At 41.5% G+C, this 18,544-nt stretch overlaps 3 protein-coding genes and 6 non-coding genes across 9 annotated transcripts in view; 7 read left to right on the plus strand and 2 right to left on the minus strand.

Moving 5' to 3' along the window:
* zwilch (zwilch kinetochore protein) overlaps positions 1-197 on the minus strand; it is a 48,047-nt gene extending 47,850 nt beyond the window's left edge. Inside the window, exon 1 of the mRNA XM_068018233.1 lies at positions 130-197. Coding sequence (XP_067874334.1) covers positions 130-182 — 53 coding nt within the window. The 5' untranslated portion in view covers positions 183-197. The remainder of the gene's footprint in view (positions 1-129) is intronic.
* Positions 198-321: 124 nt separating this feature from the next.
* Positions 322-12,711, plus strand: rpl4 (ribosomal protein L4). Its single transcript, XM_068018242.1, has 10 exons — positions 322-428; positions 1,440-1,611; positions 3,651-3,757; positions 4,048-4,186; positions 5,423-5,547; positions 5,725-5,854; positions 6,438-6,594; positions 7,682-7,765; positions 8,420-8,540; positions 12,589-12,711. The coding sequence occupies exons 1-10, from the start codon at positions 426-428 to the stop codon at positions 12,628-12,630; spliced, it is 1,080 nt and encodes a 359-aa protein (XP_067874343.1). The 5' UTR covers positions 322-425; the 3' UTR covers positions 12,631-12,711.
* On the plus strand, positions 3,890-3,989 carry LOC137352653 (small nucleolar RNA SNORD16). Its single transcript, XR_010969755.1, has one exon. It is a non-coding gene; the product is annotated as a small nucleolar RNA SNORD16 (small nucleolar RNA).
* On the plus strand, positions 4,777-4,876 carry LOC137352652 (small nucleolar RNA SNORD16). Its single transcript, XR_010969754.1, has one exon. It is a non-coding gene; the product is annotated as a small nucleolar RNA SNORD16 (small nucleolar RNA).
* LOC137352651 (small nucleolar RNA SNORD18) lies at positions 5,584-5,651 on the plus strand. Its single transcript, XR_010969753.1, has one exon. It is a non-coding gene; the product is annotated as a small nucleolar RNA SNORD18 (small nucleolar RNA).
* On the plus strand, positions 6,110-6,181 carry LOC137352646 (small nucleolar RNA SNORD18). Its single transcript, XR_010969749.1, has one exon. It is a non-coding gene; the product is annotated as a small nucleolar RNA SNORD18 (small nucleolar RNA).
* LOC137352650 (small nucleolar RNA SNORD18) lies at positions 6,890-6,960 on the plus strand. The gene has a single exon (XR_010969752.1). It is a non-coding gene; the product is annotated as a small nucleolar RNA SNORD18 (small nucleolar RNA).
* Positions 7,916-7,988, plus strand: LOC137352647 (small nucleolar RNA SNORD18). The gene has a single exon (XR_010969750.1). It is a non-coding gene; the product is annotated as a small nucleolar RNA SNORD18 (small nucleolar RNA).
* Positions 12,712-13,214: 503 nt separating the features above from the next.
* The window catches only part of map2k1 (mitogen-activated protein kinase kinase 1), a 54,683-nt gene continuing 49,353 nt past the window's right edge, over positions 13,215-18,544 (minus strand). Inside the window, exons 10-11 of the mRNA XM_068018241.1 lie at positions 16,736-16,781; positions 13,215-16,049 (exon numbers count right to left, since the gene is read on the minus strand). Coding sequence (XP_067874342.1) covers positions 15,936-16,049; positions 16,736-16,781 — 160 coding nt within the window. The 3' untranslated portion in view covers positions 13,215-15,935. The remainder of the gene's footprint in view (positions 16,050-16,735; positions 16,782-18,544) is intronic.

The following is an 18,544-nucleotide window of genomic DNA, read 5'->3' on the forward strand; positions in this document are numbered from 1 at the left end:
GATGACTACGTCACTTCCGCTGAAAATATGTTCAATTTTTAAATATTATTTTAATTAATATTTATCAATACGTTTTCAAAGGAAATATTATAGTGTGAAATAAATTTGTAAAAATAATTAATATTTTACCTCATCAGCCCGGCAACGTGACCTATCACCGGGCTATAAAGTAGTACCGGCATTAAAAGAAAATAGTGCCAGCAATATTTTAGTGTTTTTGTGAAGGAAACGAGTGTATTCTTGTCATTTAAAAAATATTATTGGTCAGTAGGATCGGTCTTGAAGCATCTCTGTTGCAGCTCCCTGGCTGGCGATGTTTGTTTGCCGTCGGGAGGGTGGCGGCGGCCGATATATAAGGGCGCGGCAGTGATAGGTTCTTCCTTTTCCGGCCGCCGCCATTGTGAACGCGGGGAGCAGCAGCTGAGATGGTGTGTAAGAAACCCGGGGCTGGAACACTGAAAGGCCGGGCTGGCCCGCTGCTTTAACGGCCAAAAGAAAGCGGGTTGCTTCAGTAGCTTCTGAAACGCTAAATTTGAAAAAAGAAGTGAAAGTTTTCTTGAAAGAAAGCAAATCCCGAGGCTGGGTTGTGCCGGGCCGCCATTTTATAGCTGGGGGGGAGGGGGAGACACGTTGTCTCCTGTAACCTAATTAAAGTTGGTTAAATAACAGGGAATAAATGGTCCGAAGCAATATTTGGTGACGAGATACTTCATTTAAAGCAATGTAATACTGTTTATAAAAGCTTATTTTCAAAAATTTAAATCAATTTTCCATTATGAATTTTCTTAATTTGGATTTTAAGTGTTGAGGTTATTTCACATTCTTCTGTGATTTGTATTTTTGGTAAAAGGGAAGCATTTCCAACTGACCAATAGTTTTGAGTTCTCTGCGAGGTCTAGTTGAGACAGGTCAATGTGCCTCTGTTTTTTCCGGCTAAGAGAAATGGCTGTTAAGTAACTTGATATTTCGGATTGTATCCGTTGAAATAATGTTGAATCTCTATGTTTAATGGATCATTGAAAATTGTAAAGATTTTAAAGCCCCAGCTAAGAGCAATGAAGTATTCAGCGCATTGATTTGCTACCTGTACACTGATCTCTGAGAAAGAATAACCTTGCTGTATTACATGTGATATTAGAATCAGTCTGTTTGGGTCTTGAAAGGGCTTGCATAAACTCTTTCATTTTAAAGTTTGGTGCCAACGTAATGTGATACTGAATATTGGCAGAACTGAGCTTATACAGTGCATTAGATGCTCCGATGTCTTACTGAGCACCACAGCTGAGTCCTATACTGCAGAAAGTACCCCAGCCAGAGAGACCAACATCACCACTAGAAAGTGCCAGGGAACCTAGGAAGTAAATTGTACTAGTGAACTGAGAACCAGACTACTTCTGCAAGGTTCAATCTTAATGACTTATTAAAAAATTATCTTTCAGGCTTGTGCTCGGCCATTAATAACGGTGTACAGCGACAAGGGAGAGGTGTCTGGCAAAAATGTTGTTATGCCTGCTGTTTTCAAGGCTCCTATCCGCCCAGATATTGTGAATTTTGTTCACACAAATCTACGCAAAAATAACAGACAGCCGTATGCTGTGAGTGCGGATGCAGGTGATGTATAATGGTTTTTAAATGACGCTTGAGGTAAAACTAACCCCATGACCGTTTTCCTTTGATTTGGCCCATGCAATCTCAAAATTATTTGGTGCATGTTTAAGATTGATTGACATTGCTACATCGGAGGAACAAGGGTAGGTCTTTCACGACCTGAGCCTGTCGATGATAAACCAGTGCTTTTGGACTCCGAACCATAGAAACGTTATGGTGCAAAAAGAGACCATTCAGCCCATCATATACTGGATGGGAAAAACGAGCTGTCCAATCTAATCCCACCTTCTGGCACCTGGTCTGTAGCCTTGCAGGTTACAGCATTTAGGTCCATCTAGATCTTAATGAATGTTAGTTTGCGTAAAAGCTATTTGAAAGTATGTTTATACTAATACAATAGGGAAATACTGTGAATGCTGGAACCCTGAAATAAGCTGGAAGTACTCTGGTACGGCAGCATCGCTGAAAAGAGGAGCCATGTTTGAGAGTTCTGATAGGTCATCGACCTGAAAAGTTAAGGTTGTTTCTCTCTTCAGACGCTGCCAAACCTGCTGGGTACATTCAGCAAATTCTGTTCTTAGTTTATGTTTATACTAAGTGGAATCCGTTGCAGGGAATCAGTTTAGCTACTTTAAAACAGTTAACATTTGAAGATAAAGTAATCTGTTGCATGAGGTGAAATGATTATTGGGTTAATACCTGAGTTGAGGTATTAGCTCACTTTCGATGTATTTTGGCCTCCTGCACTGTAACAATTCTATGATTCAAGTTTGAAGGAAATAACATAAGTTATAAAAGAATGAATGTGCAAAATGTGAAGTTTTTGAAAAGGTGACTTATTCAGTGGTCATACTGGTGTGGAGTTTCACTACTGAGTTGACAGTTGCTGTGATACTATTGACTTGATTCCTACACTGCTCAGCGACTGGTACCTTCTGTGCTAACTTTTTGACAGCTAAGTGACCAGCATTTCGGTCTGAGTAAGAAAATCCTGGTCTGGGCACGTTATGGGTTTGTTGAATTTTTTGCATATTTGTACAGTAGTCCTAGACTCCATAGTTTATTTCTACCTACCCTAACTGTTCCCCTTAGTTATCTTGAAAACTTCAATCAAATCACCCCTGAAATGTTAACTGTTCCCCTCTCAGCTTATGTTTATAAACCACCTTTAATATAAAACATCCCAAGGCGCTTCACAGGAGCATAAAATAAAAGGCTGCGCTTGCTGACAACGCAACCACTAGGAGGCGCTGCACTGGCACATGCGCTGTGCAGCCTGTTCCACTAAAATGTTAGTTTGTGACGTTCTGGCAACTGCCAGGACTACAGATGGCACTTCCCCCATTCCGCGCTCTCCGCCGCATTATGCGATGATGTCATCTGCACATGTGCCAACCAGTCCTGGCAATGCAGAACACCGCACACACTGAGAGCAGGAGCCCATTTGTGCATGTGTGCAGCTTGCCGCAGTCTGATGTCGTCAGTGGCTGGCTGCGTTGTCAAGAATCAGTTTGAAAATAAAATGACACCAAGCCACAAAAGGGGATGTCAGATGTCCAAAAGCTCAGTCAGAGTCAAAGTTAAGGAGCGCCTTTAAACGAGGAAAGCAAGGTGGAAGAGTTTAGGGAGAATGTTCCAGAGCTTGGGGCCTAGATTTCCAGATCTGCTGAGTATTTCCAGCATTTTGTATTTTATCCAGACACTCCACTGTCTATGATTTAGTCACCTCTTCAAAAAGTTTAGCCTCAGCCTGCTTAGCCTTTCCTAAATATAACAAATGATTGTACCTGGACTACTGTGGGCCAAATGACCTATTTTCATACTGTACATTCTGTGTATATGATTCTATGCTCGTTACTGTAATGGTCAGTGATTTTGGTTTATAGCTTACTGAATATTAAAAGTTCATGGCTCCTGTATACTAAACTGAAATTCACTTGTTGCATTATGATCACTCACTGGCTTTGTAGCTTTGGGAGAAAATAACAAATTTATGCAAGTTGGTTCCATTATTTGTATTGATACAAATGTTTATTTTTCAGGTCACCAAACCAGTGCTGAGTCATGGGGTACTGGAAGGGCTGTGGCTCGTATTCCCCGTGTACGGGGTGGTGGTACCCATCGCTCTGGCCAGGGTGCTTTTGGCAACGTATCCTAGATAATGTGTAAGGTTAAATATCTCAAAGTCTAGTACCCACAGCCCTATTTTCTGTTCTCCCCATTATTAAGCAGCTATTTGTCACGTAGAGCCTATTTGAGCTGTTGGCCTAACGTTCCTTATTGCTGTGATGGTGTAATTTGCGTCTTACGCTGTGTGCAGTGATGGTTGCCTACTGTCATTAAGCTGCTACAGAGGAATGACGAATGCTGAAGTCTGAGCAAAACTGGATGCCAACAGTTGTCTTTTGGAAAAGTTACACACCTTAACCCATATCTCAGATGTGCCGTGGTGGCCGCATGTTCGCTCCCACAAAGACTTGGCGACGTTGGCACCGCAGGGTGAATGTGACCCAGAAGCGTTATGCCATCTGCTCTTCTCTGGCTGCATCAGCCCTCCCTGCTCTGGTCCTGTCAAAAGGTAAGAATATGTGAAGGCTAAAATGCTTCAGTCACATTGAATAAAAGCAAGGTTCTCAAACTTCTTAATGCTCAAAACAAGGCCATTTTGGTTCGTTGTGCACAGGAGACTAAAGAGTGATTTTCTCACTGGCTTTCTGTCATGGCTTCATATATGTTGGCTGCAGTAAATTGCTTTCTGCTGTGAATGCAATGACGTGGTAAATGCAATAGAAGAATCTTTCTAAAATAATTAGAGCAGATGTTATAAAGTAGTTAAATAGTTTAGTGCAGTGATTTGTATCCATGGCAATTTCAGTGAGTTATAAAGTGCAAATTATCTGTGCAAGAGCAGTCACTGCAGGAGTTTTGTTTGCTCTGCCATCAAGGTGAATCATTTTGAGCAATCTTTAGTGTATATATGTATGAATTTATGTGGCATTGATGGCAGAAGATGTTTAATGTGGTTGGCTGAAATTGGGAGTGCAGAGGTTACTAAATGTTGCTAATGGAAATTTACTGTAGGTCTTAAATCATTTGGATTTTACAGTCAGATCCTTTGGGTATATTTTAAAATATGCTTCACTATTGCTTTGAAACGTGACAGTGGCTTGCTATGATGGTGTAATTTGCGTCTTATGCTGTGCACAGTGACAGTTGCCTTCTGTTATTACGCTGGTGCAGATATATGACGAACATTTCGATCTGAGCAGCTCCTGAACGTATTGGAGATCGTCAAACTTGAGTGACTGGGAATTTAAGCTTTTCTCATCCAAGGCCAGCCAAGACTGGCTGTTTAATTTTAAATCCTTGTACCACCATGCATCATAGAAAAGACAGTAGACAGCCAGTTAGTCCATTGTGACTATGCTGGCTCTCAGCAGCTCTCCCTTTGCCGAGTGAAATTTTCCTTTTTTAAATAATTAATCCATTTCCCTTTGTTAAAATAAGAGTTCTGTTTTCACCACTGTTTCTGGTAGGAGATTCCATGTCCTAAGAACCTGTTGTGTACAATATCTAATTTTAACCCAATTGTATATCATGTTCTTGGTTCCAATAATTTGAGGCTCATTGAATGGAAGACACCAGTCTCTGAGGGTCAGGTGGGAAATCTTTTTGCTTTGTCCAGTTCTAATTTGGGTTTTTACTTCTGGGAGTTGTCTCTGCAACTGAATTGAGGGATTTGGTTATATGCTTTAGAAGAGATCTATCGACCAGATTTTCTTGAAACTGATTTTGTAACCACTCCACTCTGCAGGTCATCGCATTGAGGAAATCCCAGAGCTCCCACTTGTAGTTGAAGACAAGATTGAGAGCTACAAAAAGACAAAGGAGGCTGTTCTGATGCTAAAGAAACTGAAGGCCTGGAATGATATTAAAAAGGCAAGCAACTCTTTCCTTGTTTATTTGAGTGACGCACAGAGAGGATGAGATTTCACTTCTGGTCCGTGTTTCTGATCACTGACGATTTTTGAAGTTCTGATCTTGTGTGAATTTTTAGAAAAATATTCAATTAGTGTTTGGATTTGGTCAAGAGTGGATTTATTTTTTTCCCTGCAGGTTTATGCTTCCCAACGTATGCGTGCTGGTAAAGGGAAAATGAGGAACCGTCGTCGCATCCGGCGCAAAGGCCCATGCGTTATCTACAATGAAGACAATGGTGTTGTAAGAGCTTTCAGGAACATCCCAGGTAATCTCATTTCTGGAGAAGGTATGAAGTGTAGTATGTGCTTTAATGGGCAGGAGTGCAGTTAACAATGTTTCGGACTTTTTTATATTCGCACTATTTACACTTTTGGCATCCTTGTGTCTATTGATGATTAACTGTTGGTTTACTATAAATTGGTAATTTGTTAAATTCACTTCAGTGAAGAGGAGCAAGAGTACCAATCAGTAAGACAAATGTCAGTTGAATAGAGGGCAGTTACTGTCTCCTCCGAGCTGGATAGAATGATGAGATTCCACTTCATGGTCCGTGTTTTTGAAAACGTGTGATATTAGTGGAAGTTCTGACTTCAGTAATCGGGGATGGAGTAATGCATATCAAGGTACAGATCCTTTTGCAAGCCTTTGTCATTTAAAGCAGCACGTGAAATAATCGTTTTTTTTTTCCTTCTGTTGCTCAGTTCATCCTGGTAGGAATATCTGTGCACAGCCCCGATAGCAGTGGTGCTTTTTTTGTAAAAGTTTATTGCACTGTTAAGACCTGGCTTAAGCTGAAGGTAGGAGTCTACTCTGGAGAATCTAATGCTTCTTTGCATTGTCCATTGCAGGCATAACTCTTCTCAATGTCAACAAATTGAATGTCCTGAGACTTGCTCCTGGTGGCCATGTAGGGCGATTCTGCATCTGGACTGAGAGTGCCTTCCGTAAGCTGGATGACCTGTATGGAACTTGGCGCAAACCTTCTAAATTGAAGATTGGATACAAGTAAGCCTCTATCTGATATTAAAATGAACATTGGGAGCAGTGAAGCTCCTCTTCTAAATTGATGTTTATGCACTTTCTTCCTTCTCAGTTTTTTCCCATCATCTGAAGGTACTCTGTCTTCACCAACATGGTAGTTATAAATGTATGGGCATCGTAGCCTGATCCTATCATGTCTAATTTCCACCTAGTGGATCTTTTATCTCTCCCCCAGGAGGGTGGAGGCCAGTGGCAGCACACCTGTCCTGCTGACATCACATTTTATCCCCATTGAGACAGTAGATTTGCTGATTCTTGTGACAATGATGAGATTCCACTTCATGGTCCGTGTTTTTGACTGTTCATGATATTAGTGGAAGTTCTGATGTCTGACTGAAGCAGGAGTTTGAAATTAGCACAGATTGGCTGTTTCAGTGGTTATACGGTAGATGTTGGTAAAGACTGCTTTGGCCAACCATTGAACTAGATTAGTGATAGCTCGATATGGGGCAGAAAATTCAAACTATAGTTCGAGAAGTGAACAGATTGATTATCTCATAAGTCTTTTTTATTTTATTTTTTTATTTAGAGATACAACACTGAAACAGGCCCTTCGGCCCACCGAGTCTGTGCCAACCAACAACCACCCATCTATAGTAACCCCACAGTAATCCCATATGCCCTACCACCTACCTACACTAGGGGCAATTTATAACAGCCAATTTACCTATCACCTGCAAGTCTTTGGCGGTGGGAGGAAACCGGAGCACCCGGCAAAAACCCACGCAGACAGTACCCAGAATTGAACCCGGGTCCCTGGAGCTGTGAGGCTGCAGCGCTAACCGCTGTGCCGCCCAATACTGTGTACAGTATTGTCTAAATAGATAGCACTTCAAAAATAATGAATTATTTTGGGACAACCTAGATAACTAATGAGGATGCTGTGTGTAAGTTGCTTTGCGTTCTATTTAAAGCCAGCAGTGCTGCTCAACATACATTACCCTGGACTTCATTCTCATGGTCTGACCTTACTGCAATAATTCTGCCATTGGTTTCAGTTTTAATCTGTTGTGCCAGTCTTCTTACTACAACTGTTTGTTTTATAATCTAGCCTTCCTATTCACAAGATGACAAACACCGATCTGAGTCGCATCATGAAGAGTCAAGAAATCCAGAAGGCTCTTCGTCCACCAAAGTAAGTTGAAATGTTTTGCCTGGTCAGTTTCTACAAGCTGAAGTTTGTTGCCCTGCAATTCTGGTTGAATTCCATCCATCCATCAGGAATTAATGCAAGTGGAAGCACAACTTGTGTAACAGAGTTGGATTTATAGTTCTTCAGTTTTCAGACACACTGATGAGATGCCACTTCATGGTCCGTGTTTTTGATACCATGTGATATTTGTGGAAGTTCTGATGTCTTGGCTAACATGAGGCTGAAGTTGGGATAATTGGTAGGGGTGGCTTAGGCGAGAGAATCATTTAAAACATTCCTTCATACAGATAATTTAACAGCAAGTTCATACTAACCTGGCATCATCCACCTATCTCCAACCCAGAGGCAGACGAGCACCATGGGGTGTGTCTCTTACCTGTGGGATCTGGAATTTCTTGATTGTGCAGCTTTTCCACTAGAGCACAGCTGAGATAAGGCACGCTTTGAACTGCTGGCGTACTAATTCCTGTACTCTTACAGAATGAAACAAACGTAAACTAGGTTCGATGTTCCATATTTCAGCATAGGACCTGTTCCTGTACCTCTGGTTTATGATCCCTGTGTGTGTGGTGAATGTAACTTTACTGTCGGTAACATCTGCAGATGTTAGCTGATGTGTTTTACTGTTTTTCACAGCAAAAAGGTTCACCGCAGGGTACTCAAGAAGAATCCACTGAAGAACTTGAGGATCATGACCAAATTGAATCCATATGCCAAGACAGCACGACGCCATGCAATCCTTCTGCAAGAAAAGAATGTAAGTGTGACTATGTACACACCATGCATGGCCAGTACCATCTTGGAGAGTAATGACTAAAAGTTGTATAAAAGGGATCTTTTTAATTGGTCTTGCTTTTGTGCTCAGACATAATAGATGTCTGGGCATATTTATGACCCTTGATAGCCTATTATACTATTTTGGATTCTGTAGAGGGCAGTGATTACATTAAAAATGTTGGGCATTATTAAAATTTTCACTGTAGGATTCTGATCGAAGCCTTAAAACAGGGGTATGCAAGTTCTCTGGGAGCAGCTGCAGCTAGTTACTTAGCTGGCTTAAACTTCGGAAGCTTGAATCAGTTTTTCAGAAAGTATAAAAACAGGGCTTCCTCAGTGTTGCTTTGTCTGCAGAGTATAAAGTGGGAGTTCAGTGAAGGAGGGGCTCCTACCTTTTTTCAGCCTCCAGTAGTTGGCTATTACTTCAATATGGGGAAGAAGCCAGTGAGTAACTGGTAATTTATTCTACTAATTCTAATTGTAATATAGTTTTTAAAGTTACAGTATAGCAGGTAAGCTCAGCCAAGTGGAATGTACAGGAGATGGTGTTGCACTGATAATACAGATGGGATCAGTACATTAGTAAGGGAGGATTGGAAGATTAGAGAAGCATGTAGCATGGGTAATTCTGTGATCATGGGTGATGTCAATCTTCATATAAACTGGGTAAACCTAATGAGCACTAATGCTGTGGAGGACGAGTTTCTGGAGTGTTATGGATGGTTTTCCAGAGCAGTATGTTGAGGAAATGACGAGAGAATAGGCTATTTTAGATCTAGTTATGTAATGAGAAAAGGTTAATTAATCTTGAAAAAGGACCTTTAGGGATGAATAACCAAAATATATGTAAAATTCTGTTTGAAAGTGAGGTAGTTCAATCTGAAACCAGGGTGTTAAATTCATAATTTCCGTTGTTCAAATTTGAGGGGGAAATTGGCTGAGGTGGATTGAGAAAATACATTAAAAGGTATGAGTACATAGACAATGAATGGTCTATAAAGAATTATTACATAGTTTACAGCAACTATACATTCCTTCAAGGCACAAAAACCCCAAAATGAAAAGGCAGTCGACCGTGGCTAACAAAGGAAGTTAAGATTGCATAAGAGTAAAACAAAAGACCTATAAAGTTGTCAGATATAGTAGTAAACTTGAGGGTTGGGAGAATTTTAGAATACTGCAAAGCGGGACCAAGAAACCGATAAAGGGAGAATAGAAAATAAAAAACTAGCAAAAAACATAAAAATGGACTGTAAAAGCTTCGATAGGCACGTAAAAATGAAACATTTGACGAAGAATGACTCTAAGACAAAAGTGGGTCCATTATAGGCAGTCAGGGCAATAGAAAAATGCCAGAGAAGCTAAATGATTACTTTGTATCTGTCTTCACTGAGCAAGATACAAGAAATCTCCCAGAATTAAAGGGTCTAGGGAGAATGAGGGATTGAAGGAAATTAGTATTGGTAAGAAGATTGTATTGGAAAAATTAATGGGACTGAAGGTTGATAATTCCCCCCGACCTGATATTGTACATCCCAGAGTGTTGAAAGAGGTAGCTGTGAAGATGGTGCATGCATTGATGATCATCCAAAAAGCTATAGATTCTGGAATTCTTCCTGCAGATTGGAAGGTAGCAAATCTCACCCCACTATTTAAGAAGGGAAGCAGAGAGAAAACGGGGAACTACAGACCTGTTAGCCTTCCATCAGTAGGGAAAATGCTACAATCTATTCTAAAGTATATGATAAATGGACAATCTGTTTGGGCATAGTCAACATGGATTTATGAATGGGAAATCATGAACCTTTTGGGAATTTTTTGAGTATGTTACTAACAGAATTGATAAAGGGGAGTTGGTGGATGTAGTATACTTGGATTTTCAGAAGGCCTTTGATAAAGTCCCCCACAGGAGGTTGGTTAGCAGAATTAAAGCACATGGGATAGGAGGCTTGAATTAAGGATTAGTTAACAGGCAGAAAGTAGAAATAAACAGGCCATTCTTGCATTGGCAGGCTGTGACTAGTGGGATACTGCAAGGATCAGTGAGTACTTGGACCCCAGTTTAGAGATACAGCACCGAAACAGGCCCTTCGGCCCATCGAGTCTGTGCCGACCATCAACCACCCATTTATACTAATCCCATATTCCTATCACATCCCCACCTGTCCCTATATATTTCCCTACCACCTACCTATGCTAAGGTTAATTGGCCATTATAAATTGCCCCATCAACCTGCAAGTCTTTGGCATGTGGGAGGAAACCGGAGCACCCGGAGGAAACCCACGCAGACACAGGGAGAACTTGCAAACTCCGCACAGGCAGTACCCAGAATCGAACCCGGGTCCTTGGAGCTGTGAGGCTGCGGTGCTGACCACTGTGCCGCCCATTGTTAATATACATCAATGATTTGGATGTAGGGACCAAATCTAATATTTCCAAGTCCTATCAGTCTACTCTCAATCATCGGTAAAGTGATGGAAGGTGTCATTGACAGTCCTATCAAGCAGCACTTGCTCAGCAAAAACCTGCTCACTGATGCACAGTTTGGGATCGGCCAGGGCACTCTGCTCCTGACTTCATTTCTGGCCATGTTTGAACCAAAGCTGTAGAGCTGAACTCTGAGTGACTGCCCTCGACATCAAAGCAACATTTGACCGAGTATGACAGCAAGGAGGCCTCGCAAAACTGGAGTCAGTGGGAAATTGGTGGGGTGGGGTGAGGAGAATCTCTCCACTGGTGGGGTTCATATCTAGTGCAAATGAAGATGGTTGTTGGTCAATCATCTCAGGTCCAGGACATCACTGCAGGAGTTCCTCAGGGTAGTGTCCTAGGCCCAACCATCTTTAGCTGCTTCATCAATCATAAGGGGAAGTTTGCTGTTCGCACAATATTTGGCACCATTCACCACTCCTCAGATACTGACACAGTCCGTGTCCAGATGCAGTAAGACCTGGACAGTATCCAATCTTGGGCTGATAAGTGGCAAGTAACATTCATGTCACAAAGTGCCAAGCAATGACTATCTCAAATAAGAGAATCTAACCATCTCATGACATTCAATGGCATTATGATTGCTGAATCCCCCACTGTCAGCATCCTAGGGGCTACCATTGACCTGAAACTGAACTGGAGTAGCCATATAAATACTGTGGCTACAAGAGCAGGTCAGAGGCTTGGAATCCTGCAGTGAGTAACTTGCCTCCGGTCCACCATCTACAAGGCACAAGTCAGGAGTGTGATAGAATACTGTCCACCTGTCTGGATGGGTGCAGCTCCAACAACACTGAATAAGCTCGACACCATTCAGAACAACGCAGCCTGCTTGATTGGCACCCCATCTACAAACGTTCACTCCTTCCACCACTGATTCACAGTGGCAGCAGTGTGTACCATCTACAAGATGCACTGCATCTTCCAAACCTGCAACCTCTACCCACTGGAAGAGCAGCAGATGCATGGGAACACCACTACCTGCAAGTTCCCCTCTAAGTCACATGCCATCCTATTTGGAACTATATGCTGTTCCTTCACTGTTGCTCAGTCAAAATCCTCTTACCTCTTCCTAACAGCACTGTGCATGTAGCCACCCCTCACGGACAGCAGTGGTTCAAGAAGGCAGCTCACCACTATCTTAAGGGCAATGAATGCTATCCCAGCCAGCAACACCTACATCCCATGTATGAATTTCTTTAAAAGATACAATGGCCCTTTTCTGGCTCCTCATCTATTCAGTAAATTCATGTCTGAGCCCCGGAATGATTATCTCTTTCTGACAATACATTTTGTTGAAGGTTGAATAAAATATTGGTAGTTATGGGTTCCCTTAACTTGGAGCAGCTGCTGTTTGCTGAACAGGTTGGAGAGCTAGGAACATTTTATACACTTGTATCTTCATGTTTGTTGCTTTAACCGGTGGCTGTGACTGATGTCTTTATCAGTCATTACAAGTAATGCAGGAATGCTTTGTGATTTGGGTTGGTGGGGATTTCAAATGCAGTGACTTTTGATTTTGTTTTCCCCCTTTTAGCGCAAAGCCAAGCTGGAGAAGAAGCAAAAGGCAGTGGCATAAATATGAAGCTCCTGTTTTACAGATTTGCTCACATTGCCGTATGGATTCAGTCTAAATAAAATCTATTTAAAATGTATACAAGTGCTTATGCAGCCTTTCCTATTCAGATGTGTGGTTTCATCTTGTTTTAGGTTTCCACTTATCAATTCAAATACCTTGCATCTTTGACCTAGATTACCAAGTTAAACTATATATTATCCCATTGTGGAGTTCAAAAGATTGGATCATGACCCCAAAAATGTACTGTGGTGCCAATTTTTTAAAAAAGCTACATGGAAATAGACAAGTGCTAGTTGTAGGACCACTGCAGCCAAGTGATCAGTATCAGCTGCATGTCGCATCCTACATACACCCTGGTGTTTCTTCCTGAATCAGTTGTCCAATTGTGTTTCTGGCTGTTTACTTTCACCATATTCTACCTAATCGAGCCTGGAGCACAATGATGGATTTGTCCTTTGTGCATTTAAGAGGTTTAATGACCTGTAAAGATGCCTGGTGTCCAATGATGCCGCAAAGACTTGAGCATAATAGTTCCCCTCATTGATTTGTAAAGCAGCAAAATGAAAATTACATGGGGACACTGGTTAAGATCACATTACAATCATTTATTGCAACATCTGATTAATGGTGAAAACTTTAGCAGGAACACAGGTTGAATGGGGTTTTGAATTACACACTTTTACACGTTATGCACAATTCTAGCAGTCAACAGTATTTTCTTACAGGTTGCATTTGGTCTAAAGAAAGATTGTCTGATTTATAGTACTGCACATCTCTTGTCCCTGGCTGTTTTCCAGTTTGGTTTTTCAGGATTTCCAAAAAGATCTTAAGTACAAAAGAGATTAGTTTTCTTTCAAAGTTGGGCCTTTGCTTAACAGTTTCTTATTCAATAAGGTGGGGGAAGGGTACTTTAAATCATGATGCAGCTTCACCAGCATAGTGTGGGTGGGCTGCACCATGAGAAGCCCAGGCAGAGCTCAAAAACCACAAGGAAGGAGGGTAATTGGGGTCTGCAAAATAAAGTGAAAGTAATGAGGTGGACTTGGTGCTAGCTAAGAGTGGAGTGAAGTAAACATCACACCAAGGATCGATGGACTGCAGTGAGAAGCAGGCATACCCATCTCCCTGATATCCAAGTACCCACTTTCTTAAAAGCATCACTAAAACACTATTATATGCAGCACTTTAATAATACATGTATAATTTAGATCAGTTGGGAGGGTCCATTATTACTAATCCATTTGAAAAAGGGTCCTTCAATCAAAAAAGTTACACAACTGCAATTGGCTTTCCTGCTTGTACCCTTCCCAGTGGAGATCAAGAATAATTGGATGCATTTCTAGCTTGCACTGTTTCATAACTCTGAGGGGAGGGGGGAGAAAAATCAAGGTCTCCCCATTACAGATAGATATCTATCCAGAATATTCTGCATCACTACATCAAGTGTGCGGTCAGAGATTGACTACTTATGCAAGCAAAAACAATGATAGGTATGTCACAATCAGTTTTCAATATAGTGACAAGAAAGTAAGTCAATAAAATAGTCTTATTTAAAGCTTCTTCACAAAAATGCACATTTGTTTTTATAGTAAGATAAATTTTTAATGACTTTATCTTTCGAAACTTGCTCACCGGCCCCTGGGGCTGAGAAAAAATCGTAATGTGGCCGGCCCTCAGCCGGAAAAGGTTGGTCAACCCTGCTCTAGACTTTTGTTCCTTTACTTGTCCTATTATCACCCCCCTTTTTGTCTTGCTCCATCATCCCCTTTTGTCATTTAATTTCTCCTTTCCACTCCATTACAGGCCTTTCCTTTGTTCTTTCTCCCTCTCCCCCTTTCTGGGCCTTTGTACTTGCTTAACATGTAACATCTTTTTCCACTGTGACAAAGGGTCACAAACCTGAAATGGTAACTTTCTCTCTCTCTCCACAGATGCTTGCTGAATTGCTGAGTATTTCCAGCACTTTATATTTTAGATCTCCAGCATCTGCAGTGTTTTGTCTTTTGCCTTGATCTGCTCTTGGTAATGTACAAGACCTGTGACCTGTCAGTTGAAGTCTCTCAGGTTTGTCCAGCTGTACTGTAATTGCAGTAGCAGCAGGCAAAACAAACCTGGGTCAGGCTACTGGTTACTCCTGGTGCACGTGCACTGAAGAATTTTGTTGCAATGGGATTGCACCATTGAAGAGGGGGTTTAAATTAGCGGAAACACAATATTCCCAGCCCTGGGCAGTGACTGACTGCTTTGGACTTTTGAACCTACATAAAAGATCACATAGTCAGGTGTAAAGTAACTCACGTTTAAAATTCCATAATATTTTAGTGCTATTTCATTCAATTTTGTCTGAATTGTGCGGATACCTGGGCTTAAATTTTGTAGAAACTCCTCACTGTGCGCTAACTGGACACAACACAAAGGCTTCGTTTTGAATTAAACAAATCTCATTCAACTCATGTTTACTAAATTATAAATTACATTTTAACTTTTTGTAAAAGGCACCCACAGCTATTTTAATCCTCCTTTACTATCTTCCCTTAATTTCATAACAGTAAAATGAAGGTTCACTGGCATTACTTAAATGCAAGATAAAAGGTACAGAATTTCCCCCATGGGTTTTGGATGAACTGGGCCTATCTTCCCCCTGCTGTGGTTGCAACACCCAAATTCCCAATCTCTGACTGCTCAGGGGCAAATGCTTGGTGGAAATTGACCCAAGCTCCTCCTGTACATCTATCTCCTGGCTATAGCAGATTGGGGTGAACAGATGAACTTTTTCCCACCTCTGCTGTTATGAGGGATGCAGTGGAAATAAATTAGGGAGACTGTGATTTATTCCAATTTCCCCACTTAACAGTGCAGTGTATACATAAGTACCGGGTATTCAACGGGTATCATTGCCACATAAAGGAGAGTAGGATGTCTATTCTCTCTTTAAAATAATGGGTGAAGACCCTGAAGATAGTGGGATGTCTCCACAATTATCCACTAAATTGGGCAGTAGAATGATTTCCTACTGTATAAAGAATACCTTGCCCCATTACCCTCAGCTCCTACCATTTCCTAAACCAAGCCCCACTCAAACCTCAACACTGATTCCTATTGACAAGTTCTAGTCATTAATAGGGGCAGTTAAATCTTGGCAATTACTTTTAGCAGACATCCTTCCTTTAAAAATGAAAATACATTTCTATTTAAATATATATCTTTAGAATTATTTGTGGACAGAGGGATATTGATGAGGTAATGTTAGCAGAAACATCCATCAGTTTGCTGCACAAAGAACAGAGGTTTAGCAGCATAGGTGACTACACAGCGGGAGTGTGTGTTGGGGTGCTCGGCTGCTTCAGGCCAATAGTCGTGCACAGCCAGCCTGCGAAATCCACCTCTTCTGCCTCCGATCGCTTGATGAAAGCATGAGCCTGCCACAAAATATGAAAGATTTGTGAAGACAAAGGACATTGGCTCAAATGAGATCACCACTTCCAATTCACACACCAGCCCGCCTTAGCCTTTTCTTCATCGTCGCTGGGTCAAAATCCTGGAGCTCCCTACCCAAAAGCACTGTGGGAGAGCCAATTACCTTAAAATCTGTCATCTAGTTACCAACCCCCCTGCCCATGGAAAGTTTCTCCTATCAAAACCCATCACTGTAATACTTTTGGCATTATCACATTTTGCAAGTCTATAACCAACCAGCAAGTTAATTGACCTTGGGGACATCACATCCAAGCCCAATCCTGACTTCACACCATCAGCAAGGTCTCTGGATTAGGTTCAGGATTGAAAACCTTGTAGTTGTTCATTTTAAAGAACTTTCTCTTCCCCCTACTTCCCCATCTCCAATCGTCCATTTCCAAATCTAGAGGTACAGTCCAACTACAACACCCTTAACATTGCCCTGTTTGAGGGCCAACGAACGCAGCACAGACAAGGGATTAAATCAGAGACCCTTCTGATTTATAAAGTTCCGTTACTCATGGCCCTCGAGGGAACTACCATGTATATGTATTTTAAAAAGTAATTTAGCTACAACAATAACTCAGTGGTATTATATTACTTGTAATTTGATCCAAAAACTATTAATAGCACTGAGTGGCTCACTCACCATAAGCTGCTTCAAGTCTGCTCTCTCTGCAGGATTCTTTATCAAGCTTTAAAAAAAAAGGATACTTTCAACTGTTAAGTAATGGTGTTTTTAAAAAAAAATCTTTGAGGAGAGCAGATATTAGCATCATGGGTTCTATCCATGCCATTCCCAGCACCCTCCAAGCTCTCAGGGAGAGAAACCAGGTCAAGGACACAGCTTTACTCTAGTTCTGTAATGGAAGTATTTCTTTAAAGTAAAAACAACTAATGCCTTTTAATTAAATCAAGACACAGCTTAGTCAAAGTAATTATGAAGCACCATGTTGATTGTGGGGAGGGGAATAGATATCATCTTAAACACCCATCCTGATGAAGACAGGACACAATCTTGATCTTACTAAAGGCAAGGGGTTAAATATTCACCTTGCCCGCACGGGCGGTAAAGTGGCAGTGCGAATCATTCGCTCAATGTGTAGCATTGAGTCACAAGGTCACGGGTTCAAGCTCCACTCCAGAGACTTGAGCACAAAATCCAGGCTGACGCTCTAGTGCTTTGTTGCACTGCCGTCTTCTGAATGAGACGTTAAACTGAGGCCCTATATGCCCGGTCAGTTGGATGTAAAAGACCCCATGGCATTATTTCAAAGACGAGCAGGGGAGTTTCCCCGATGTCCTGGTCAATATTTATCCCTCAATCAACATCACAAAAACAGATTATCTGGTCATTATTGTATTGTTATTTGTGGGAGTTTACTGTGCTCAACTTGGCTGTTGCATTCCCTATATTACAAAGCTGACTACACTTAAGAATTACTTAATTAGCTGTAAAGCACTTTGCGATGTCCTGAGGTTGTGAAAGGTGCTATATAAATGCAAGTCTTTTAGACCTTTCTTGTACTGTGTAATATGTTTGTAATTCTGTGTCTAACCACTAGAGGGAGGAGTTGCTATCTACTGAGAGGAGATTGCTTCTGACTTTGCCTGTTCTATTTTCCTATTCCCTCAGTCTGCATTTAAAACCTAACCACAGGGCTGTGCTTCTGGAACGTGGTAATTTACAGGAACAGACCAATGATCTGTTGGGAGGGTTTGCCAGCCACTGCAGTTTCAGCATTTTAATTTACATTTGGCCCCTATTTGGTCTATGCTGGTGTTTATGCTTCACATGAACCTACTCCCACTTCATCTCACTTTATCAGCATATCTTTCTTTTCCTTTCTCCCACTTGTGTTTCATCTAGCTTCCTCTTCAATACATCCATGCTGGTCACCTCAACTACTCCTTGGGGTACTAAGTTTCACATTGTAACCACTCTCTGGGTAAAGAAGTTTCTCCTGAATTCCCGACTGGATTTATTGGTGACATATTAAAGCTGCCTGACACTATAATTTTACTGAATTAGAATTGAAAGAAGCTTTTCTCTCTCTAAAATCTCCCTGTGTTACACCTTATACCATAGCTTTGAAGACCAGACAAACAATTTAATCCAGGCCAGTGTGGTTCTGTAAACTAGCTCTTGGGAGTGCCCAAGACACCTTGGGTGAGACTCCCTCCCTCTTTTCTCCTTCCCTCTAATAGGAAAGTGCTTGGCCTTGAAGAGCATGGCTGAAATTGAGAACTCACTACAAGGAAACGATCTTAAACCTGCATCAGAGTGCTAACAACCACTGACTTGCACCTCTCAGGGTTGGCACCTCTTGCACTGCCCGTATTGATGGCCTTGCAAACCCACTTCATTGTGGGTCTCCCACTTCACCATCAGATCAGCACTCTCCTCAGTTACCCTGCTAAAAGCCAGGTGTACATGTCAAGATGTGCATGTCTGATG

The sequence above is a fragment of the Heterodontus francisci genome, chromosome 38 (assembly GCF_036365525.1).
Source record: "Heterodontus francisci isolate sHetFra1 chromosome 38, sHetFra1.hap1, whole genome shotgun sequence".
NCBI lineage: Eukaryota > Metazoa > Chordata > Chondrichthyes > Heterodontiformes > Heterodontidae > Heterodontus > Heterodontus francisci.